The following is a 20,223-nucleotide window of genomic DNA, read 5'->3' as shown; positions in this document are numbered from 1 at the left end:
TCTAAAAACCACTTAGTACCTAAACAAGTGATAAAGGAACAAAAATTAACATGTTTGTGTGCGGCTTGAGAAGAAAATAATACTTAAACACTGGAACTTATTGACAAGAGCCAACTCTTAACTTTGCTGTGTGAGACCCAACATTTGGTGCTTTTTGAAATCAGTATATTTAGAAAATATATATACACTATGTTCAATAAACTCAAACTCAAAACTGGAGACACAGAGTGTAAGAATTTTTATTTGTTTTGAACAATTTTCTACAGTATTATACTAAAAAGCATAATAAAAGGATACAGGACTATGAGTTACATAGTTTTTATAAGAGTTTGTATGAAAATCAACAAATATTTGTTTTGGTGAAACATTATTAATGTTCTTAGATACATTATTTTAATTACATTACTTAAGTGCTTATGAAAAGCAGTAGTAGCAACAGGTTTTTATAGGATTTCAGCTGCTCAGGAATTAACATGCCTGGTATTTTTGTTGAATACAAGTTGCTTACTTCAAATTTATCTTTGCCACTTTACTACAGGTGAGCGTAGAAAACTTATGGCGCTTCTCCATATGTGCGATGTAGGCATGCTATGTACGCCTTTCTCTTTTCCGTGGCTGAGGTTTTCAGTCGTCCCTCAAGCTTTAACACAGAGAACTACTGCAACTCAACATGTATTCTTCATTCTCTAAAGGCCAACATTATTCCAAAAAAATATTCAAAATATATTAAAGGTCAATCTTGCATGCCTTGCATCATATCAGTAATGTGCTTGGAGGAATGCTGTTAAAACAACCCTTCCCTTTCTGAACTCAGTGAGTCAGTAAAAAGCATGCAGCTTTTGAGGACAAAGTGAAACACCATCTAATGGCAGAGCCGCCTGAGCTATAACAGCAAAACTAGCTCTTAAAAAAATAACTTCTCTCCCGGCTTAAAGGGATAGCTCAATTTTTTTTCAACAGAGGTTGTCTGCAGCAACTCTCAGTAATAGTTTTGTTGCCTAAGCCAGGAAAATGAAATATAGCAGTGAGTTTGCAGAAAATTTTTAGAGTGGTTAAAAGCTAACCACTAGGTCAAGGTGAAGAGCTAAGTGCTGTGTCACGGTGAAAAGCTAAGAGATGGGTCACCATTTTAGCTAATTTAAGCAATTTAAAACAGCTAATGCTAAAATTGTTTATGTATGCTATAGTAACGTAAATTGTCTACATTTTCCCTAAGCTAATCAATCTTCATGGTACAGGTTTTAAACCATTTATTCTGTTGACAGTTTCCATTTGATTCAATCAGTTATCAAACACTAAGGGATTTTTTTATTCTTGGCTTACGTCACTTGACATAGTTAGCTTGGTTATTGAAGACAACACTTTGCCTTCAATAACCAAGCTAACTGACTGGTTTTCTAAATTTGCAAAACCAGTAGAGATTTTGATTTTTAGGTATTTTCCCAGTTCCATTTTGAACTGTCAAAGTTTGAACTGATTTCTTTTAAATACAGTATTGAATTTTTCAGTCACTGGTCTGACATACAGGTAATTTTTTTTTATGAAATGATAAAAGTAATTGCATTAAACTTGCTTAATCCCAGTTGAATTTATAGTTCACATCTTTCATTTTTTCTTTGAACACTGCATCAAAGTGCTGTGCCTCTTCTGGCGTAAGCAGGTTCCTCCAGTCTCCAGCGACCCCTGAAATAAAACACAAGAGACGTGGGACCTTTTAGAAACTCTTTCTTTTTAAAGGAAAATGTTGAATTTATCTCATCGGTTATGGAAAGTTATGGAATTTGCACACAAATGTAACATAACTTTAAGCCTTTTTGACTTTTATTTCTAAAGTCACTAATGTGTCCAAGTTGTTGCCTTAATGCACTTGAGTTGAAATTTAAATATTTTCAGCAGCAAATAAAAATGAGATTATTCATGCGTTAAAATTCTACAATTCATATAGCTCTATTTTTTTTAACCACATATATTTTGTGCGCTTTATTGAATCAGGACAAAGATGGAACAGTTCAATAAAAAATAAAGAATAAGACAGGTAGTTTGAGCAAGACACAAACAGCAGTACCATCGAGACGGCCATAGTTGTTGTTTGTGAACATAAAGTTTATCACTGTTGCCCAAGAAACATGATTTCTTGGGCAACAGTTTCCAGTTTGTAATGCCTGCTTTTTATATCAGTTCAAAACGTTTGCCAATATATCCAAATCCTACTAAATCAGTGGTCAATTTCTCCAGATTATCCTCCTCCATGTTTGAAGACAATAGTTGCATCTACTGTAACTGTGTTCCCAGAGTAACCTTTTGACTTCCTTGTTACTACACTGCAGTTAAACTCTCAAACGTAAAACATGGAATGAGTACCTGGGTAAAATTGAGAATTGCTGCATAACAGGAAGATTCCTCTGATGAGACCTTGCGTTGGGAGGAATATGCTTACACATGCTGGAGCACATCAGAGAACCGATGTGGTTCCAGGGTAAAAATTATGTCAGTCTGAGTGCTGCTAGAAATGCAGCTCCGGAAACACAAAGAGACCACTTAAAATGATCAGTTTCTCTGATTTTAATTTTTTACAGGTATATGTTTGAGTAAAATTTATATTGTTCCTTTATTCTATGAACTACTGACAACATGTCTCTGAAATTCCAAGCAAAAATTTAGTATTTGCAGAAAATGAGAAATGGTCAAAATAACACTAAAGATGCAGTGTTTTCAGACCTGAAATAATACAAAGAAAACAAGTTGATATTCATTTAGAAACAACAATGCTAGTGTTTTAACTCAGGAAGAGTTCAGAAATCAACATTTGGTGGAATAACCAGGAGGTTTTCAATGGGGTACAGTGAAGTGGGCTCTTCATTTTTTCCAGAGCTGTATAGTGTTAAGATTTACAGAATTTGTCACAAGCAGCCGTTCATCATTGTGACGACGTGCTTTTAAATTCATCTGTAGCGTGCTGGATTGCTAGGTCTCCAAGCTATTACTTTTGAAAACCTTTTCTTTTGATTTTATTCTCCTTGCTGGATGAACCACCAGGTAAATCCTTATATTACAAACTCACCCAGAGTCTTTATTAGTACTTTAGTTATGGGCATCCATCGTGTTATCCAAAACAATGTCACTACTCCTGTTACTTTTGGCAGCTTTTTCAGCTGGGTTGAGATTATTACTTTTTAAGGGCATTTAAAATCAGGAGCGTTTCCAAATTCACTGTACAAAATAATCCAAACCAGTCTTAACTGGCATGAAAACCAGGAATCTAAAACAGACACCCATTCCACCACTAGGGGGCCGTGTTAATTACAAAAACTCACCTTTACGAAGGAACTGACTCTTTGTTTGGTCCATGAACTCCTGGGGCACCACTGAGTAGTTGGACATAGGGTTGTTCTTCATGTTTTTGAATAAACACTTGTCGGCAATCTTCTTCAGCACATCTGGCTCCAAAGACTTCCCCAGGAACTGAGCGATTCTGCTCACAGAGTCGTTCAGGTCCTGCTGAACACGAAGGCACAACACAGTTCCATTTCAGAGATTGGTTCATGTTCACAGAGAGTTTCATAGCAAGATTCGCTATTCCTGTACGACTTGTTTGAAACCAAAAACAAAGGAAAAAGCACTTTGCTGTCACCTTTATCATCTCCTCGTAGGAGATGTACATGATCTGCAGTTCCTCTTTAGCGTTCAGCCAGCCTTTCACATGGTCAAACCAGGAGCCAAAAATAACTGAAAAAAAGAAAAAAACAACAGATTCACACATTTTTTCTCTTTATCAAGGATTATGAATCAGTTTTTGAACACAAATAAGATTAGATTTATACTCTGTAACACTTTCACAGTGCATGCAGGATAAAGCTACATAGAGATGGTAACCTTTTCCCGTGAGGAACTTCTGGAGGAACTCGCTCTGCGAACCCGGTTTCACCAAGAATGAGGTGATGTTGTAATAGTGAAAGGAAGACGTGAACACGTCTTTGGGGTTCCTCATGACGTAGACCACCTGCAGAGGTGGTACAACAGTTTATAATGTATCTCCAAAGTACAGAGTTTCATAGCAAAACCCTTTGGTTTGTGTATTTATTTGTTTTTCATTTCAAAATCATAAAATTAGACTAACTCAAAATATCCAAAGTAAAAACTTCCTCACATTTTTTAACAATTATTTTAACATGCACAAACTGGAATAAGATGGCTTAAATTATTTTTAAAAATTCACAGAGTGCAGAAACAGATCATGCCTTTTTGAATTTGTGAATTTCTCAATGAGTTGTACTAAATTTTTTGAACTTCTTCAAAAAATGCGACCCAAATCTGGATCACAAGTTCATATCAAAAGTAGTGATGCACCGATCCGATATTAATATCTGTATCAGTCCCGATATCAAGAAACATCCTAGATCAGTTATCGGTGACAATGCGCCGGTCCAGAAGGGCGGCTCTATTCAGTCTAATTCTATGTTTTGTGCTCTGAGCGACATCATACTTTCATTATTTATTTTATTTAAAATTTCTAATCGAATGAAGCTTCTGAACCATTTGAAACAATGTTTGTTGTGGTTTATTTTTACATGTTTGAGTTATGTCAGTTATCAACAGATTTTGTAATTCAATACATTTATGTTTGTTTAAAAAAAGGAAACATTTTAAGTCAACTAGAGCACTGTTTTCGGTATTAGCCGATGCTAAACCTCCGATATCTGTATTGGGATTAGAAGTGAAAAAAGTGGACTGGTGTATCCCTAGTCAAGAAGGGGAAAAAAATGTTTTTGATAACACACAGAGAGGATTTTATTAGATTAATAAAGTACAGCAGTGATCCCAACCACAGACTCAGTGGCAGGTTTACCTTTGGTTTTACTTGAAAGAAGGATGGCGGCATCATGTTGTAGTGGAAGTGCGTGGTGAACAAGCGGGGAGACGGCCGCTCTTCAAGCTTCAGGCTGGAGGCCCGGGTCTCCTCCAGCCAGGGAACGCGGTCCCAGTTAGGCAGCGTCTCAACGGAGGCTGGATCCCCTCCACTTAGGATCAGGGGAAGAATTTCCTGCATCCAAGTTGTCCCTACACAAAGAAAACAAGGTAGTGAGAACATGCAGCCTTTTTTTTAATTTCATTACTATTAGCAAATATTTAAAGCCAGGACAACCGTGCTGAATATCACAATGTTTCACAGAGTTTTCATTAAAGTACGTTGATAAAATCCACCAAACTTGATGGATAACTTGAATTAAAGGAAGAAGACTTCCCCTTTCAACTTTTCTTACGTTAGATTTGTAGATTATAACAAACTGAATAGATTTTAGTTCAAGTTCAGAGCTGAAAAATGCAAAATAAAAAAATTATTCATTTCAATTGGATTCTAATCCTGACCCAAACTCTTTTCCTTTTTCTTTCTAAAAGTCAGGATCAGCGCAGTTGATTTAAAATTGACCCAGCTTTTAAACCATAATTGCTGTGAAACAGTCTGAGATTAATGATAGGTCAAAATTGTTTATTTTGGCCTTTATCACTGGCCAAAATAAACCTTGGACTTATTTTGGCCAAGATTTCAGACGCAACAACATTGGAAACTAAAAGCTAGCCGAGGTAAATCAAAGGTTACGGAAAGTTAAGTACTACTTTGTTTTTTTTCATGGTTTCAAGCCTTGTGTCTACATAGGAACTGACTGAAAACACTTTTTTTTTTAAAATAAATTGGCTCCAGATAAAAATACCCATTTAAAATGCCTTGCTTGCATTTTTGTGTCTAAAAAGGGAAAAACAAAACAACAACAAAAAACTATGTCACAGCCCCAATTTCCAAAGTGTACTTCCCCCATTTCTCGTCTGTATTTGGTGTATTGCTGCTGCAGCGTCACCCCACCATCCTGCAGGCCTGTCACTGCAGCGTTTGGCTTGTTTTTAGAGATCTGACAATGATTTATCCACAAAGGCAGCCTTTCAAAAACAAGAAGTGAAAATATAGTTTTCTAAAAATGTTTAGATGTTAAAAATATCCCAATTTACGGAAATTATTACTGTAATTATATAAATAAAAACTACACTTTAATACAGATCTAGAACTTTGGAGAGCAGGCCTTAGAAAATCCACTTCAGAACCACTGGAATACCTCAAAATTCTAAGTAATTGAGTAAAACTTTAATTAGGCAACCTAAAGTAGATATGATCAATATACATCAAGACTAAAATGTCCAGATGGACTTGAGGAAATGAATACTTTAACTATCAGGAATCTTTTTTCCCACAATACCACCATATTGCTGATCTGCCACCACCATGGAGAACACATGGGCATAAAGAAGATTCCTATGCCTAATACAGTATACCCTGGGTTATGCAAGGTATATCATTTGAGGCATGAAGATAATGTATTAAAACAATTCTTTTAATGTTGCATACAGGTGTGGCCCAGCTAAAGGAAGTACTAGCATTAGCTCTTTTCACATCACAGTCCTCTGATATGGCAGCAAAGACAACTAGCCTCAGCCTTTTTACAAGTCCAACACTGCTGGGCACATCCTGCAACAATGGGCGCTTACATACAGTAAATGGAGAAAGAAGGGCCTTGTCCAGCCAGTTTGTGACTGAAGCATGGTTTATTATAATGACATGTGACTCTTGTCCCACTACTCCTACCATCACAACAGACACTTGTTTACCTTCAAAGTGCAACGGAAAGCAGGTTAACCTCAACCCACGCTTTCCATTCACGACATTACTCAGCATAAATCGCTTACCGTATCAAGGGATGGCACAACACTAGAAAACAATGTTTCAAAACTCTTAAAGGGCCTTTTAATAAAATGCCAGACAAAGTACCTGATGAACCAGTTTCACTAGCTGTATAGATTCAGCCAACAAGTTTGTCTCTCAGTGGCTGCATTTCCATTGACCGTACAACAGCGCAACTTGACATTTCGAAAATAAATTTGCTTAATGGAACCACAGCAATTTAGGTTTTTGATTCAAGAACGGGAGGTGGCTCTTTTTGCCATATCAAAATTAGTTTATTTCTCAAAATTGCAATAGAACCACATTTCTCGTACAACACAAGTTGCATCATCACACAACCAGATGTTGCCACTGACACAAACCACAACAAAAAAGTTTTTTATTTAAATGACTTATCGGACATACAAACTTATTCACGCGTCTCTTTTTAAATTTTTTAATGGAAATTGCGAAACAGCCAATGCCTAACACACAACGAGCCTGTGTGGCAGAGTCAGGCTCGTTGTGTGTTAGGCTCTGGTTCCCAGAACAAGAACTAAACAAGGTAAGGCTGCATTTAGTTTCTATAATCCTTAACATAGGAAGAGACTCTCAAAAAGGCAAATGCTTTTTTTTTAACTTGAGGATTAAATAAAACCAATTTCTCAAATCTCATTTACTGGATGAATGTCTTCAAAAAGAGGTAAATCATGGTGACCACATATAGAAATCAATTTGTATACAGGAATACCATCCACACTTGTGGTTGCTTTCGGTTGAACACCACAGCGTCAGACAGGATACTGATACGTCTCCGGACCGTAACTTCGCCAACAGGTCATTTCCCACCAACAACACCTGGGCTGTATCTTGACCTAAATGCACAGAATGCTGGAAGATGTGGGCGACACTTCTGTGAAAACTTATCTGATCAAAACGGTGTCAGAGGCAGAGAGGAAGTCTCAGATGAGTTGAAACAAGAGCCAAAGATTTTCTTTTTAAAAGGCAGTTTATCAACAAATATCTCTTTAACCTCATGAGTCAAGGTTTTGACCACAACACAGCACTGAGACTGCACCAGTAAAGGTTTGAAATTATATAAACTTTAACAGCAAGACGTCAAAACGTCTGTGTTGGGTTTTACTGGATCTCAGTGCCATGTTTGACGCAGCTAACCTATCTGATGTAGAGACAGGAAAAGTTGGTGTGACGTCTGCTCCTACAACTTTTGGTTCAGATTTTATGAGTCAGATCGAAACTACGCTGTCATTTTGAAATACTTTTAAGCAAACCAAAAGAAAGAAAACCCATGTGAGGTTCCTCAAGGCTACATTCTCAGGCCACTTTTTTTTGTCCATCTACACGTTCTCTCCTGTTTAGATGATGTAGTGCTCCTACATCTACTATATTTATCAGACGACATATCGGAATCAATATCTGATGTTTATTTACGTCTGGTTGCAATTATGACACAATGTGGGAGTGTTGGGGTGTTTATCTGACACAATTTAGGTGGTGTGGTTGCTTTTATAAATTGTTGTAAGTGTAAGAATATATATATACATACAAAATATCAATAAATATTGGTAATCACCTTAAAAACATCACTAGAATACAAGGTTTACTGTCAAAATGGGACACAGAAAAACTTGCTGTTAATTTCAGTAGGTTACATTATTGTAATTATCGTATGTGGGTTTCTGTAACAAAAGAAGTAGGCAACTGCAGTTTGTCCTTAATGTTGCCAAAAGTGTCCTAAACAAACCAAGAAAATGGATCACATCAATCATATCAGCCTTTATCGATGCAGTTATTCCTCATCGGTAAAAGGACAGATTTTAAAATCTCATTGATGGTCTGTAAGGTACAGAATGGTCTAGAGTTGAGTTGCTGGTTAGGTACAAATCTTAACTATGTTCCCAGAACAAGAACTAAACAAGGTAAGGCTGCATTTAGTTTCTGTAATCCTTAACATAGGAAGAGACTCTGAAAGTCTGACGTGTCCAGAAACTGTTGGTTCCTGCAAATCAGAAACCAAAAGTTTCTGGGGCAACTTTGTACCAACGTTGCTGTTTGTCACAACTTTCCCATATGGTAAGATATTACTTTATCAAATCATTTTCATGATTGAACTTTGTTTTAAATTAGCAATTTTACGGCACCTGAGGGGTGCCTAAGGAACTAGGTCCAGTTTTGAACAACGGTTGCTTGTCTGAGAAATAAATCTATGGGTTTTGTACAATGTGTGTCGCGTGAATGGATGTTGCCGTTTAGAAGACACCTAATCTCGTTGGAGTTTATGACAATAAAGATTACTGTTTTTTTTTTTGTTTGTTTTGTTTTGTTTTAAGCAAATGAATAATCTCAGGACCAATCTGTTGGGAACATCTGTAGCTTTACAAAGAACCGATATCTGGTTGCGTACTGTGAGATCTTACATGGGGAGACAAAAAGAGTAGAGAAAAAGGAGAGGGAAGGCTGAACCGAGTATTGAAAGAAACAGATTAAGCTCTCAAAGACCCCTGTTGTACTGTCCTGTTCCTAAAAGCTAAGAAAACCCAAAGGAATAACTGTACTGTATAACGGTTGTGAAAGAAGAAAACACCTGTCTTCTGGAATCATGATGGTTTCTGCTTACGAAACTGGAATAAGAAACAGACCCAGTTTTGATGGCTTTCCAGCTGTAAGTTGAGGGGAACGGTGAAAATGGTATTCAAAATAAGTGGTCATAGCAACACTGAATAAAAGAAATAGAAATCAACAGAACTAATCCAAATGGAAACCTGTTTGGCGATACAGAGTTTCCACCCCGTGTATTATAAGCCTGGCGGGCCACCAGGCTTTACCTGTGTCCCCACCAGGCTAAGCATTGCTTTTTTTGAAGTCTTTTTAAAATGTTTGCATTTTCTAAGACTTTATAGTTGGTGTTCAGGTATTAATCTTCCAGACTTTTAATAACACATGATTATCAAGTGATATTTTCAAATTTCCTGCCAACTTTATAAAAACATTTTTAACTCAAAAAAATGACGGGCTGCTGTGGTGGAAAATTACTGATCATGCTATATTAAATGCAAACACTCACCAAAAGAACTATTTGGGTTACATGTAGAAGGTTGGAAGTTGTTTTCTATAGCTGCACCAGAACCAGACTGTCCCGCCCCTTGTTTTTAATTCCTTATCCTTGGTATAAAACTCATGTGTTGTCTCTGCCTGGCAGAGCTTTTCACCCGGACCTGCTTCATTATTGATTGTCCTACAAGTTCTCTGTATTGTGCACAATATATGAATAAAGCTGATTGAGTGATATCACCTGACAGTGCTTGGTAATATAGTTTTTTTTTCCACAACACACCCAACTGGCTTGGTAATATGTAATAGTGCCAATAATCTCGAAAAGTAAGAACAGATGCCAAGCAAAGCCATTGGCTTGTATCAGTTTTGAGAGGCTTGCAAAGTCATTTCTACAGCTTCGGGACTCAAGCAAATTACAGTGAGAGCCATAATCCCCCAAGGGAGAAACGTGGATGATCCATTAAAAACGTCTGTTTTGTGTTTTCTTGCACAAAAAAACATTACTTTAAGAACAAACACACTTGGGTAATGAAGCAGAATTATGATCCAGAAACAAACCAATAAGTCCACATTAGAATGGCTCAAATACACAACAAACAAGCCGTATTTTAATTAATTAATCTTGGAGTGACCAAGTCAAAACCTGGACCTAAATCCGACTGAGGTTGAAAATCAAATTAGGTCAAATTTAAACAATTCTGGCCAAAAACTCAAGTACAATGATGTACAACACTCAGAATTGGATTTTATATTTAACCAGGTTACATTTAAATTATGTTCAAATGTATCTGATGGTCATTCAGAGTCATTTCCATGTGAAAAGACATTTATTTGCGCGTGTGTGTGTGTGCGTGTGTGTGAGTGTGTGTGTGTGTAGAAAAGATAGTTTGTGTTTCAACACGTTTAAAAGTGCTGCCATTTGGCACAGCGTAACTTTATGCACTTAAGGAACTCTTTTTCTCTCTTTTTTATCGTGATGGCAGAACAATGATGAAACGCTACCTCCGGATAACCCTTGGCTTAAGGGTAAAGTCCAATTCTTGGCCAGTTTTGTATAAATTATCGAAACACCTCACTATTTACGCGTTTATCAAGCAGTCTGGGTTATTTTTTGAAAAAGCGTTAAAATAACCCCCACACACACACACACACACACACACACACACACACACCTTTCCCCCCTCTGTTCATGACGCGAATGACGGCGGGACGCTCACCTGATTTGGGGTACGTTACGATGACAACATCGTCAGGACGAAATGTAAACTCCTCGTAGTACTTGAGGCTCTCCGGAGTATGTACCCCATTAGGTACATAGACGCCCTTGTACAGAGTGTAGAGGTCCGCTTCAGTCATGGTTCCAAGAAGAGTGAACGGAACTAAGTGTGTGCGGTTCGGGCAGCTCCGAGCTGAACACTGCTGGACTTTGTCTGAACTTTGTTGATAATAATGAGTAGGTTGGGACTATAAACCGTCGCCTCTTCCGGTGTTATGCCCAGAGCGATGCGCGCTCCCGCGAGAGGGGATGCAATTTTGGGCAGGCATGCGTTTCTGGGCATAACACCTGTTTCTGTGTTAGACTTTGAAACGTAACATAAAACACAGTTTTCAATTCTGTATCTTTTATCCATATGTGTGAAAATGACTCGTAGATGTTTTGAATGTTTACAAAAAAAATGTTTTGTATGTTTATATCCAGCTTTGCAAAGGTATTCACACTCTCTGTTCATCTTACAAACACAACCTTGAATGTGACTAAGACGTTTTGTGGAAGACAGAGGCGGCCCAAAGCAGAAGCAAACTAAGCCGCTTCTTAGGGCATCTCGTAAATGCTTTGATTTTTATCACAAACTTTTTATCTGACATTTTTGTATTTGTTGAGAATGAGAGTACTACTAAATTTGAATGTTTAAGCACAGATCTAAAGAATGCTTAAACATTCTTTAGATCTTAAAATAGTTTAAGATCTAAAGATCTTAAACTATTTAGAATTTAAAGAAATTGGCATGTTTATATGGTAAAAGTCCTGGCAATGCCACCTTAGTATGCAGTTAAGTTCTACAGACATCTATAAATTAACTTTTTATTTATTATTAATTAAAACTTCCCTCCGGGACTGGTGTTTAGGGTGCTTTAAAGGTTGTTATCCTGCTGAGAGGTGAACATCTGTTCCAGTCTTAAGCCTTCAAAAGTTTTCTTTCATAATTGTGCTGTTTTTAAGTCAACTTGACTTCCCATCCACTGTGACGAGCAGTTAGCCATACTATGTTTTAAACATAAGAACAAATTCCTCTGCTGTGTTCCTTTCTCTTTATTTTCTCTAATGTTCTCCAGCAAACCTTTCCGAGACCTTCTCAGATCAGCTGGGTTTACATTGAGGTTAAATTACAGACTTAGAAGTCCACTCAGACTTCTGACGGCAGATTTTTGCACTGGATTTCATTTAAAGGTGTCAGACTAAAGGGGGTTGAATACAACTGCGTGCCACTCTTTTCAGATTTTATATATAAGCAAAAAACTGTGCTTTTATTTACACTTATTTACTTCTTCAGGTTAGTCTCACACAATCCCCACAAATGAAATACATTGCTACTTTCCTAAAATAATGCTAATAGTCCCTAGAATACATCATCTTTTGCCAAAAAAAAAAATCACTTTTGGCTAAAATGACAAAGGTCTTTTATGTTAGGAAGTAACAACATTTAAGTTTGTGGTTGTAACATAAGTGCACTGATTTACACCAAGAACCCTGAGCCTCACATTCTGCTTTACATTCCATTGCAGTCAAGTCTGGACATCTAGTTCACTCCCTTTTATGCACTAGCAGCAATATACAAAATAGTCTTCAGTCTATTGAGTAACCCTTAAATACACTGACAAAGCCACATTTATCTTCAATAATGGACAGAATGACAAAAGACATCATTTTTCATAAAGAGGCAGAAAAATCTTTGGCTACTTACTTTGTAAGGGTTCAGACAACTGGCTAATAATGTGGACTATTATCTGTTATCTGGATCAGTCTGGGTTTAGCGTTTTTGGCTATGTGTGGCTGTTTATCGTCCGTCTTAGCAACAAACTCTCAGAGTGTATATCCAGCCAAACAGTCTTCTTTGGTCAAACAGAGCTTTCACAGGCATCTTCAGAGAAGGGTAAGTACACACACAGCTTAGTTCACGTCTGATGGACTTGTAATCCTTAATTTTTAATAACCAATTCTCTTCGCATTGGCATGGAAAGGTTTAATAGGGATATGAGGTACCAGTTTACATCTGGGCTGCATTAACACTGTAGTGTCTGATAGCACCCAGGCTTCTCACATCCCTAGTGAATGTCTCACATGGGACTGATCGATGTATGGAGTCCAATAGACTGAGACTCCATTTTATGGTCTCATTAAAGGGATGGAGAAAAGGTATTAATTCCAGCATCCTATGGAGAGGCAGGTATCACAAGACTAGAAAAACAGGGACAATGAAGGTAATGAAAACGTTATGAGACCCAAATGTGTGTTCAGAGGACAATATAAGATGTTGTGTAGTGAAAGTTGGAGGTAGCGGGGTTCTTTATTGATTGGGTCACGATTCCTTGCGATTTGGTTGTCGTGATACGGGTGGCAGGTCAGAATAAAATCTTTCATTGTTCAGCTGATCCATCACCATACCAGCGACTTGAAGATGACTGCTAACAAATAACCACAGCACCTTCCCTGCTCAGTCCCCTTTAATCAAACTCTAGTTCATTTGTCTAGAAAGTCGGGTTCATTTGGGGAGTTATGAATGAGCAATTGAACTCTGACCAAACATTAAACTCCGGTCCACCTACAAACCTAAGTCTCTGTTTGAATGCAAACAGACCGCTCTAAAAGCAAGAAGCAGACTAAAGAATAGAGCATTCTGGGTAAATACAACCGCCCAGCGCTAGACGGTCTTTTGCCAGAGACAAAAGAGAAATCCTACAATTGCTAAATTCTGGTGCCACTAGAGTCCTCTAGGTGTCTCTGCAAACCTGTCAAATTTCTTTGGCTTAGCTTGCTGTGCGCTAACAGGTACAATAGCACCCTGAGCAGGTGGGCTATGTATAATAGAAACCTGAGTCCCATCAGTGCTTTATGAAGAAGAAGATGATGTTGACGTCTTCGAGTCGTGACCTTTGGTATTCACTGGAGCTCTTCACTGTAACAACAACGGAGCGTCAGGAGTGAGAGTTAGCTCTCTGATGTCTGAAGCCATTGTTCTCAACTGAAAAAAGATGTATTACTCTCTCTTGGACATACTTTCTAAATTTTTATTAAACATTTAATTTACCAGAATAAAATCCCATTGAGATTAAAAACTTGGCCAAGAGGCAGCAACAAGTACAACACAAAAAGTTACACGTTAAAAAGAAAAATGACAAGCCATCAAGAACAGGTAGGCTATATGTCATTGAATCGGATTTTAGTTTGGATGTAAAGGCACTAACTGAGATAAATTCAGTCAATCTCAAAGTTTCTTGTGGCAAGTTACAGGAAACTGGAGCAGAGTGAATAAAAACTCGTTAGCTGGGCAACAGCATCCTTCTTGCCCTTTTGAGATCTTCAAGACATTTGGTAGAGATTCATCACCTCTGAGGTTTGTTTATTTTGCACAAATCAAAAGTCACATGAAATATGTGGATTACAGCTATGTGAATAACCGATTACCTGACTGAGATAATAGCTTCAAATGAAAGCAAATGTAAAGTTGAGTGGCCATTCTTGGTCACAGCCACTAGGTGGAGCAAAAGACCAGAGGAAGAGCCCCTGCTGCAGCTTTATGGGTGAAGGGGAACAAGATCTGTGGAGGGTGAACCTCAGCTGACCTCAGTTTCATTCTGTGCTATGCTGAAGCAGACAGGAAGTGGTTTTGCTCAAAATACTTTTGAATTGTTAAATAAAGTACCGCATGCTCTCAACAGGATATCAACAGGCTAGCGTGCAAGGAAACATACACACTAGCGACGGAAGTCCAAAGGTGAGGAAACCTCACCACATCTTTAACTTAGCAGCCCAGTTAACCTGCAAGAGATCTGTTGATTGTTCCAGGTGAAGATGATCTTTTATTGTAAAAGTGAGAAATGTGAGAAAAAAAATCCAGGATTTGATTTGACTTATTCATAGGGGAAGGGAAAAATCCAAATTAGAAAAAAAAAAAATGCTTTTTACAAAATTACCATCTTCACTACACTGTGTTTATTGGTGCTTTATATATTTCAGTCAATCAATTTCCAGAAACCTTTAGTTAGTGATGCTCTGCTAAAGTTTAAATGGAGATGCAGTTTCTGGCTCACAGAGCAGGCCTCCCCTGTAACTCCTTCACCCAGCTCCTTCAGACTAGCCAGCAGCAATTAGCAAACACTGTGCATCTGATGAGCTCATTATAGTAGCTACTTCTAAGTACAACGCTGGTAAAGACCAATAATTAACAGAATAGCTAGGTTGTTAAGACTTCCTGAAGGCAGAGAGCAGACATTTTTAAAGAGACAGAAGCCCAATTTCAAGGCGTTAAATTACAAAGTCAAATTTCTTCTCCTTCATATTTGATATTGATGGCGTTTTTATAACAACTGAAGGTAACATAGTTACCTGATTGTTGAGTAAAATGGCACTATGTGCCTAGAAGATCCATAACACTGCCCCCTTAAGGCTTTTCAGACATCTGTAAAAGGGTACTGGATGGTCTCCTTTGGTCAAACACAGTTTTCACAGGCATGCTCAGAGAAGGGTAAGTACACACACAGCTTGTCTGGATTCAGTCTGAGCAAATTTTCAAACTTTCGAAGCAAATTCTCCGCTACTTGAAACAAAATCCAGCATCACTCAAAGATAACGAGAAATTATTACAGTAATTTTTCTAACTCAAAAGCTGCTAATTTACAATGATCATCTAAAACCAAAGTTCTTCTTCGTAGTCCATTTTCTGTGCATGCCGTGTTCAACAGGCTCTGGCAGTCTCGTGCAGAGCAGATTGTGGTTCAGTAGTCCCTTAACAACTGCAGAGTCAGCATTCATTCTGTAGTGCTGCAGCCATGTAGTGCGATCTTGCCACCAGTAACCTCGGTCTGGCGCCTGATGACTGGATCAGCTCCTTTCCGCTAACGGAGGCAAAGAGGCAGAGAGCATGTACTGTAAATAAAAGCCGCTCGTCCGGATTGTAGTTTGTGTTTTTGTTAAACCGGGTAATGTTCCTAACCTCTCGTAATCCAATCCGAGCAGATTGACTCCGTTGACAGCCAGGATCCTGTCTCCAGGCTCCAGCTTCTCACACTTGGCGGCAGGAGAGTCTGGCACGACCGCACGGATAAAGACGCCCTTCACCTTCATGGATGTGTTCTGATCGGGGAAATATGATAGCCGGGAGTCAGGGGAAACAAGGATTTCACACTTGAAGCTTTTTTTTTTTTTACCTGACTGTCAAATGTTTTAGTAGCAACACAGTTTACAGGCGTACTGTGTGGGCAGCTTATGATCAGTCAAGCATGCTAGCTGCAGCAATAGCAGGACACAATTTTCCTAAAAATGTAGCTTTATTTCAGCGCAGGGATTCATTTTTTTTGTTACTGCCACTAGACAGAAAATATTTTACATTCACATCCCACGATAGCTACGTTTCCAGTAACCATAGAATTGCGCAACTTGAAATTATGAAAACAGATTTGCTTAAAGGAAATGCAGCAATTTCGGAAAAACTCACGTTTTCGATAATATGTATCTTTTTGCTAGAATGAAGTAGTTTTTCAGCTGCATCAAAATAGATTTTTTGATACAGTTTTTCGATATATTATCGAAAAAATTCTGTTTTTCGAGAATATTTCAAAATACAGGGGTTTTTCAAAATAAAAAATAAAAAACATCCCAAAAACGGGATATATTTTTTATATATCATCAAAAAACTCCTGTATTTCAATAATATACATATATTTTTTGCTAGGATGAAGTGGTTTTTCTGATGTAACAAACTAAGACTTTTTTTACAAAACTGCAATGGAAACTTTTTTCGCATCACACGAGTCACATGAGCAACAGCCAAATGTTACTACTACTGGCAGAAACTGCGAAGAAGACGACAGGAAGTGATCGGAGGATGATGATTTTGTTTTTTTTTTTGTTTGTTTTTTTTAAACAATGTGCAGCTGGCTCCACCGGTGCTCTCCCAGAATCACAAGTTTCATAAAAAGTTGTGAAAAAACGTTGTCATTTGTTAAATCCATAATCCCAGGCATAAGGTGTTTGTCGCTCCAACGCCTGAAAAAGACGCAGACGTCTCCTTTGATGTCTGAGTTATGAATATATCTCATGTCTCTGATTGCATCCATTGCTGCCATAACTTATAAAGACTTATTGTGCAAACAAGATATTCACATGTAATTTTAATTTAATTTCTTATTAAATGGAAACAGAAATTGCAAAACTGTGATTTTTTGATAGAAGGTGGAACCGAAGTCTAAAACCTCCACGGACATGTATAATACAGCTTTTTTTTCTTTTTTTTAACTTTACTGACCCTCGTGTCCACCAGAGCAAGGCCGAGTCCCGTTTCGCCCCGCTCCAGCTCCAAACTGAAAACCTCGTCGTTGTCGTCCACTTCCTCTTCCCCAGCCTCCTCTTCCTCCTCTTTTAGCTCCAGAAGTCTTTTCACGGTGTCGCAGTCCGATTTCAAATGGTCCGCATTCAGTGCGGCCAGACACTCGGACACTAAGCCACCTGCGGAGAAGTTTGAAAGCATGTTCAGTTCTATTTATCACAACACAGTTAGCGGAAGAGCATGAATTTAAAAAATAAAAATGTTATTGGACCTTCGCATTCCACTGTTTCACTGTTGGGATTCATCAAGGCTCCTGTTTTGGGTCGGATGAGGAGGCAGGGAGGATCCAGAGCCGACCACTGCACCTCACTGGGTTCTGTCGGCTCCAGATTTATTTGATTTTCAGCTACAATATGTGGAACAACAGTGCTGAGCTCATCCCAGTTAAGACACGATGGTGATGGAGGTAGAATCAGGTCATCCGGTGATGAATTACAGGCTTCTAAGCCGACATTTTGAAGGAAGTCATTGACCGCCTGAGCAGCGTCCGTCTGAGCGGCACCAACCTACAGAACAGCTTGGGTTAGTATGATAATACAGTAAGGCATGAAACATTGGAGATCACAAATTCTTCTAAAATAACTTGAGAAATTGTTGGCATTTTTTTTAGTGTTGGAGTAACTTGTTGGCATTTTGTTTTGTTGTTTTGACATCAGGGTCAATCATTTTTAAAAATCCTCATTTGAGTAGGATATGGTTTTCCTAAAATTTAGCAAAAAAGAGCTTTATTTCACAAACAAAAAAACTTGTTTTGCTAGGATGAAGTGGTTTTTCAGTTGTATGAAAATAGATTTTTTCACTCGTCTTCAATAGAAACACTTTTTTTCACGTGACACGAGTCACATGATCAACAGCCAGATATTACTACTGGTGAAAACCAGGAAGTGGTTTTCACCAGTATGATGATTTGTTTTTGTTTGTTTCAGTCAGTGTGTGAAAAAAGATAAAACTAAAACTAAAACAAATATTCTTGTCAGACAGGTTACTAGAATCTAACTTTTCAGGTTGCCCTCATTAGCTGGGTTTCCATTACAAATGTAGTGCAAAACTTTGTCGATATTTCGCTAATGTCGAAAAAACACCATTTCGCAATTGCGAAAATAAGAAAAAGCAACTAAAATCCCACGCGAATAAATCTGTTCACGCTATAAGGTGGTTGCCAGTTTTATCACCTGACACTAAACACCAAATATAAAAGGGGAAAATCAACATTTTGCCACCTGGTGCTTCTTAGCATCTGCATCGTTCATCTGGGAATCAGACAGCGCGCCGATAAACTCCTTGAGCTTTTGCAGCTGCTCCCTCAGAGCTGGGTCTGCCACTGGCCGTCTGAGCTGGAGCAGGTAACCTTCGTCTGGAAGCTCCAGCGGATGGTGGGTGTCAAAACTCTCCAGGATATCAGCTAAGTAAAGGTAAATTGTATTTCAGCACAATATTTAAGAACCACCCGGATTATTCCATAGAGGACTTTTCACCTGTTGTGTTGGCTGGCCCTCGGTCCTGTGCGGATGGAGCCCACGTTTGGGCGCAGGGTGAGGCCGGGCTGTACAAACTCAGCAGGTGGTGCAGCTGGGCCGGACTCAGGGCGGGATAGTCGGAGCGCAAGGACGCCCACGGCGTCTACATTGTGAACGACACAACAAGGACAAAATGTTTCTACACTTCCAAGGGACCGTTCAGGACGTAATGGACGATCGGTCTCCAACATAAAACACAGCTGCTGCGCTCGCCTCTTTAGATTTTACTAATAAGGCAAAGATAACGGCATCCAACATGCTGAACTCAAGTGAGTGTCGTCATGGAAAGGTATGGAAATTAGTTACAATACTGGCGTGTCGGTGTCTGGAAACCTTCAAGATCCCGTTGAACTGTTGCCTGAACTACGTTACAAAAGGAGAAGCTTCCTCTGCTTTCTTTGTTTCAATCGTTGTAGCAGTAAAAGACAAGCAAGACAGTGGCCATTTAATGTAAAACCACCACTAGACTGGATTAAAAGATCAAGAAGACACTGAAGCTATGACCTAGGTTATATTTTTCTTTCAGCTAAAGAAAAAGAACGTCTGCTTCAAATGAAACTAGAGCTAAAACTTTAACTGCAGACATTTTGTCAATAACCGTCCATCGGACGGTCATTTTAGGACAGTTAAAGTAAATTAAGAGCCTAATCTACAAGAGGTAATCTAATCCCTTTCAACAGAACCTCGCTTCACAAATACCAGTGTGGGGATAATTTATTGTTGGACGATGTGCGCTGTTTGTTTGTACCTGCAGTAAATTCTTTCTTGGCGTAGCCAGCAGGTTGATAGCTGACGAGAGAGTGTGTGTGTGCTCCAAGGCCAGTTCTCCAAGTCCAGCTGCGTGGGCCCAGTCCAGAACCAGGTCGAGATTGGCCCGCATTCGCACTCCTCTGGACCACTGGTAGAAGCCTGGTTCTGAGCCTGGGTGTACATGAAGAGAAAACTGGTCAGACATTTTGTTTTTTACCCGTTTTAGAGTCATGAATCAAGCCAGTAAGGAGAATACGGATGTACTTTAAGACATAGTTCTGTTTTCTGTGTATTGATACTGGTGTTTTCTATGTTGATTTTGGTGTTTTCTATGTGTTGATGCTGGTGTTTTGTATGTGTTGATACTGGTGTTTTCTGTGTGTTAATGCTGGTGTTTTCTACATGTTTTCTATATGTTGATACTAGATTTTTCTATGTTTTGATGCAGGTGTTTTCTATGTGGTGATGCTGGTGTTTTCTATGTTTTGATGCAGGTGTTTTCTATGTTTTGATGCAGGTGTTTTCTATGTCTTGAAAACACCTGCATCAAAACATCAAGGTGTTTTCT

At 38.6% G+C, this 20,223-nt stretch overlaps 2 protein-coding genes across 3 annotated transcripts in view; both read right to left on the bottom strand.

Moving 5' to 3' along the window:
* Positions 1 to 215: 215 nt before the first annotated feature.
* Positions 216 to 11,236, bottom strand: LOC103144293 (sulfotransferase family cytosolic 2B member 1-like). Of its 2 annotated transcripts, none has more exons than XM_007561205.2 (6): positions 11,002 to 11,236; positions 4,847 to 5,058; positions 3,874 to 4,000; positions 3,632 to 3,726; positions 3,315 to 3,498; positions 216 to 1,683 (listed from the first exon to the last, which is right to left on the bottom strand). In XM_007561205.2, exons 1-6 carry the CDS (start codon positions 11,138 to 11,140, stop codon positions 1,574 to 1,576), a joined length of 867 nt encoding a protein of 288 aa, XP_007561267.1. In that variant the 5' UTR covers positions 11,141 to 11,236; the 3' UTR covers positions 216 to 1,573. The 2 variants fall into 2 exon arrangements, with proteins under 2 accessions (XP_007561267.1, XP_007561276.1); XM_007561214.2 differs by having other exon boundaries at positions 3,315 to 3,495; positions 11,002 to 11,234.
* A 4,109-nt stretch (positions 11,237 to 15,345) lies between these two features.
* Positions 15,346 to 20,223, bottom strand: part of LOC103144286 (ras-associating and dilute domain-containing protein-like) — a 28,005-nt gene continuing 23,127 nt past the window's right edge. The window contains exons 12-18 of the mRNA XM_007561192.2: positions 19,654 to 19,826; positions 18,864 to 19,008; positions 18,609 to 18,790; positions 17,600 to 17,894; positions 17,308 to 17,507; positions 15,997 to 16,136; positions 15,346 to 15,898 (exon numbers count right to left, since the gene is read on the bottom strand). Of these exons, the coding sequence (XP_007561254.2) occupies positions 15,805 to 15,898; positions 15,997 to 16,136; positions 17,308 to 17,507; positions 17,600 to 17,894; positions 18,609 to 18,790; positions 18,864 to 19,008; positions 19,654 to 19,826 (1,229 nt within the window). The 3' untranslated portion in view covers positions 15,346 to 15,804. The remainder of the gene's footprint in view (positions 15,899 to 15,996; positions 16,137 to 17,307; positions 17,508 to 17,599; positions 17,895 to 18,608; positions 18,791 to 18,863; positions 19,009 to 19,653; positions 19,827 to 20,223) is intronic.

Source organism: Poecilia formosa, unplaced genomic scaffold (assembly GCF_000485575.1).
Source record: "Poecilia formosa unplaced genomic scaffold, Poecilia_formosa-5.1.2 Scaffold4, whole genome shotgun sequence".
NCBI classification, from domain to species: Eukaryota; Metazoa; Chordata; class Actinopteri; order Cyprinodontiformes; family Poeciliidae; genus Poecilia; species Poecilia formosa.
Note: the sequence above shows the minus strand (reverse complement) of the source record. Positions and strands in the feature narration are given on the sequence as shown.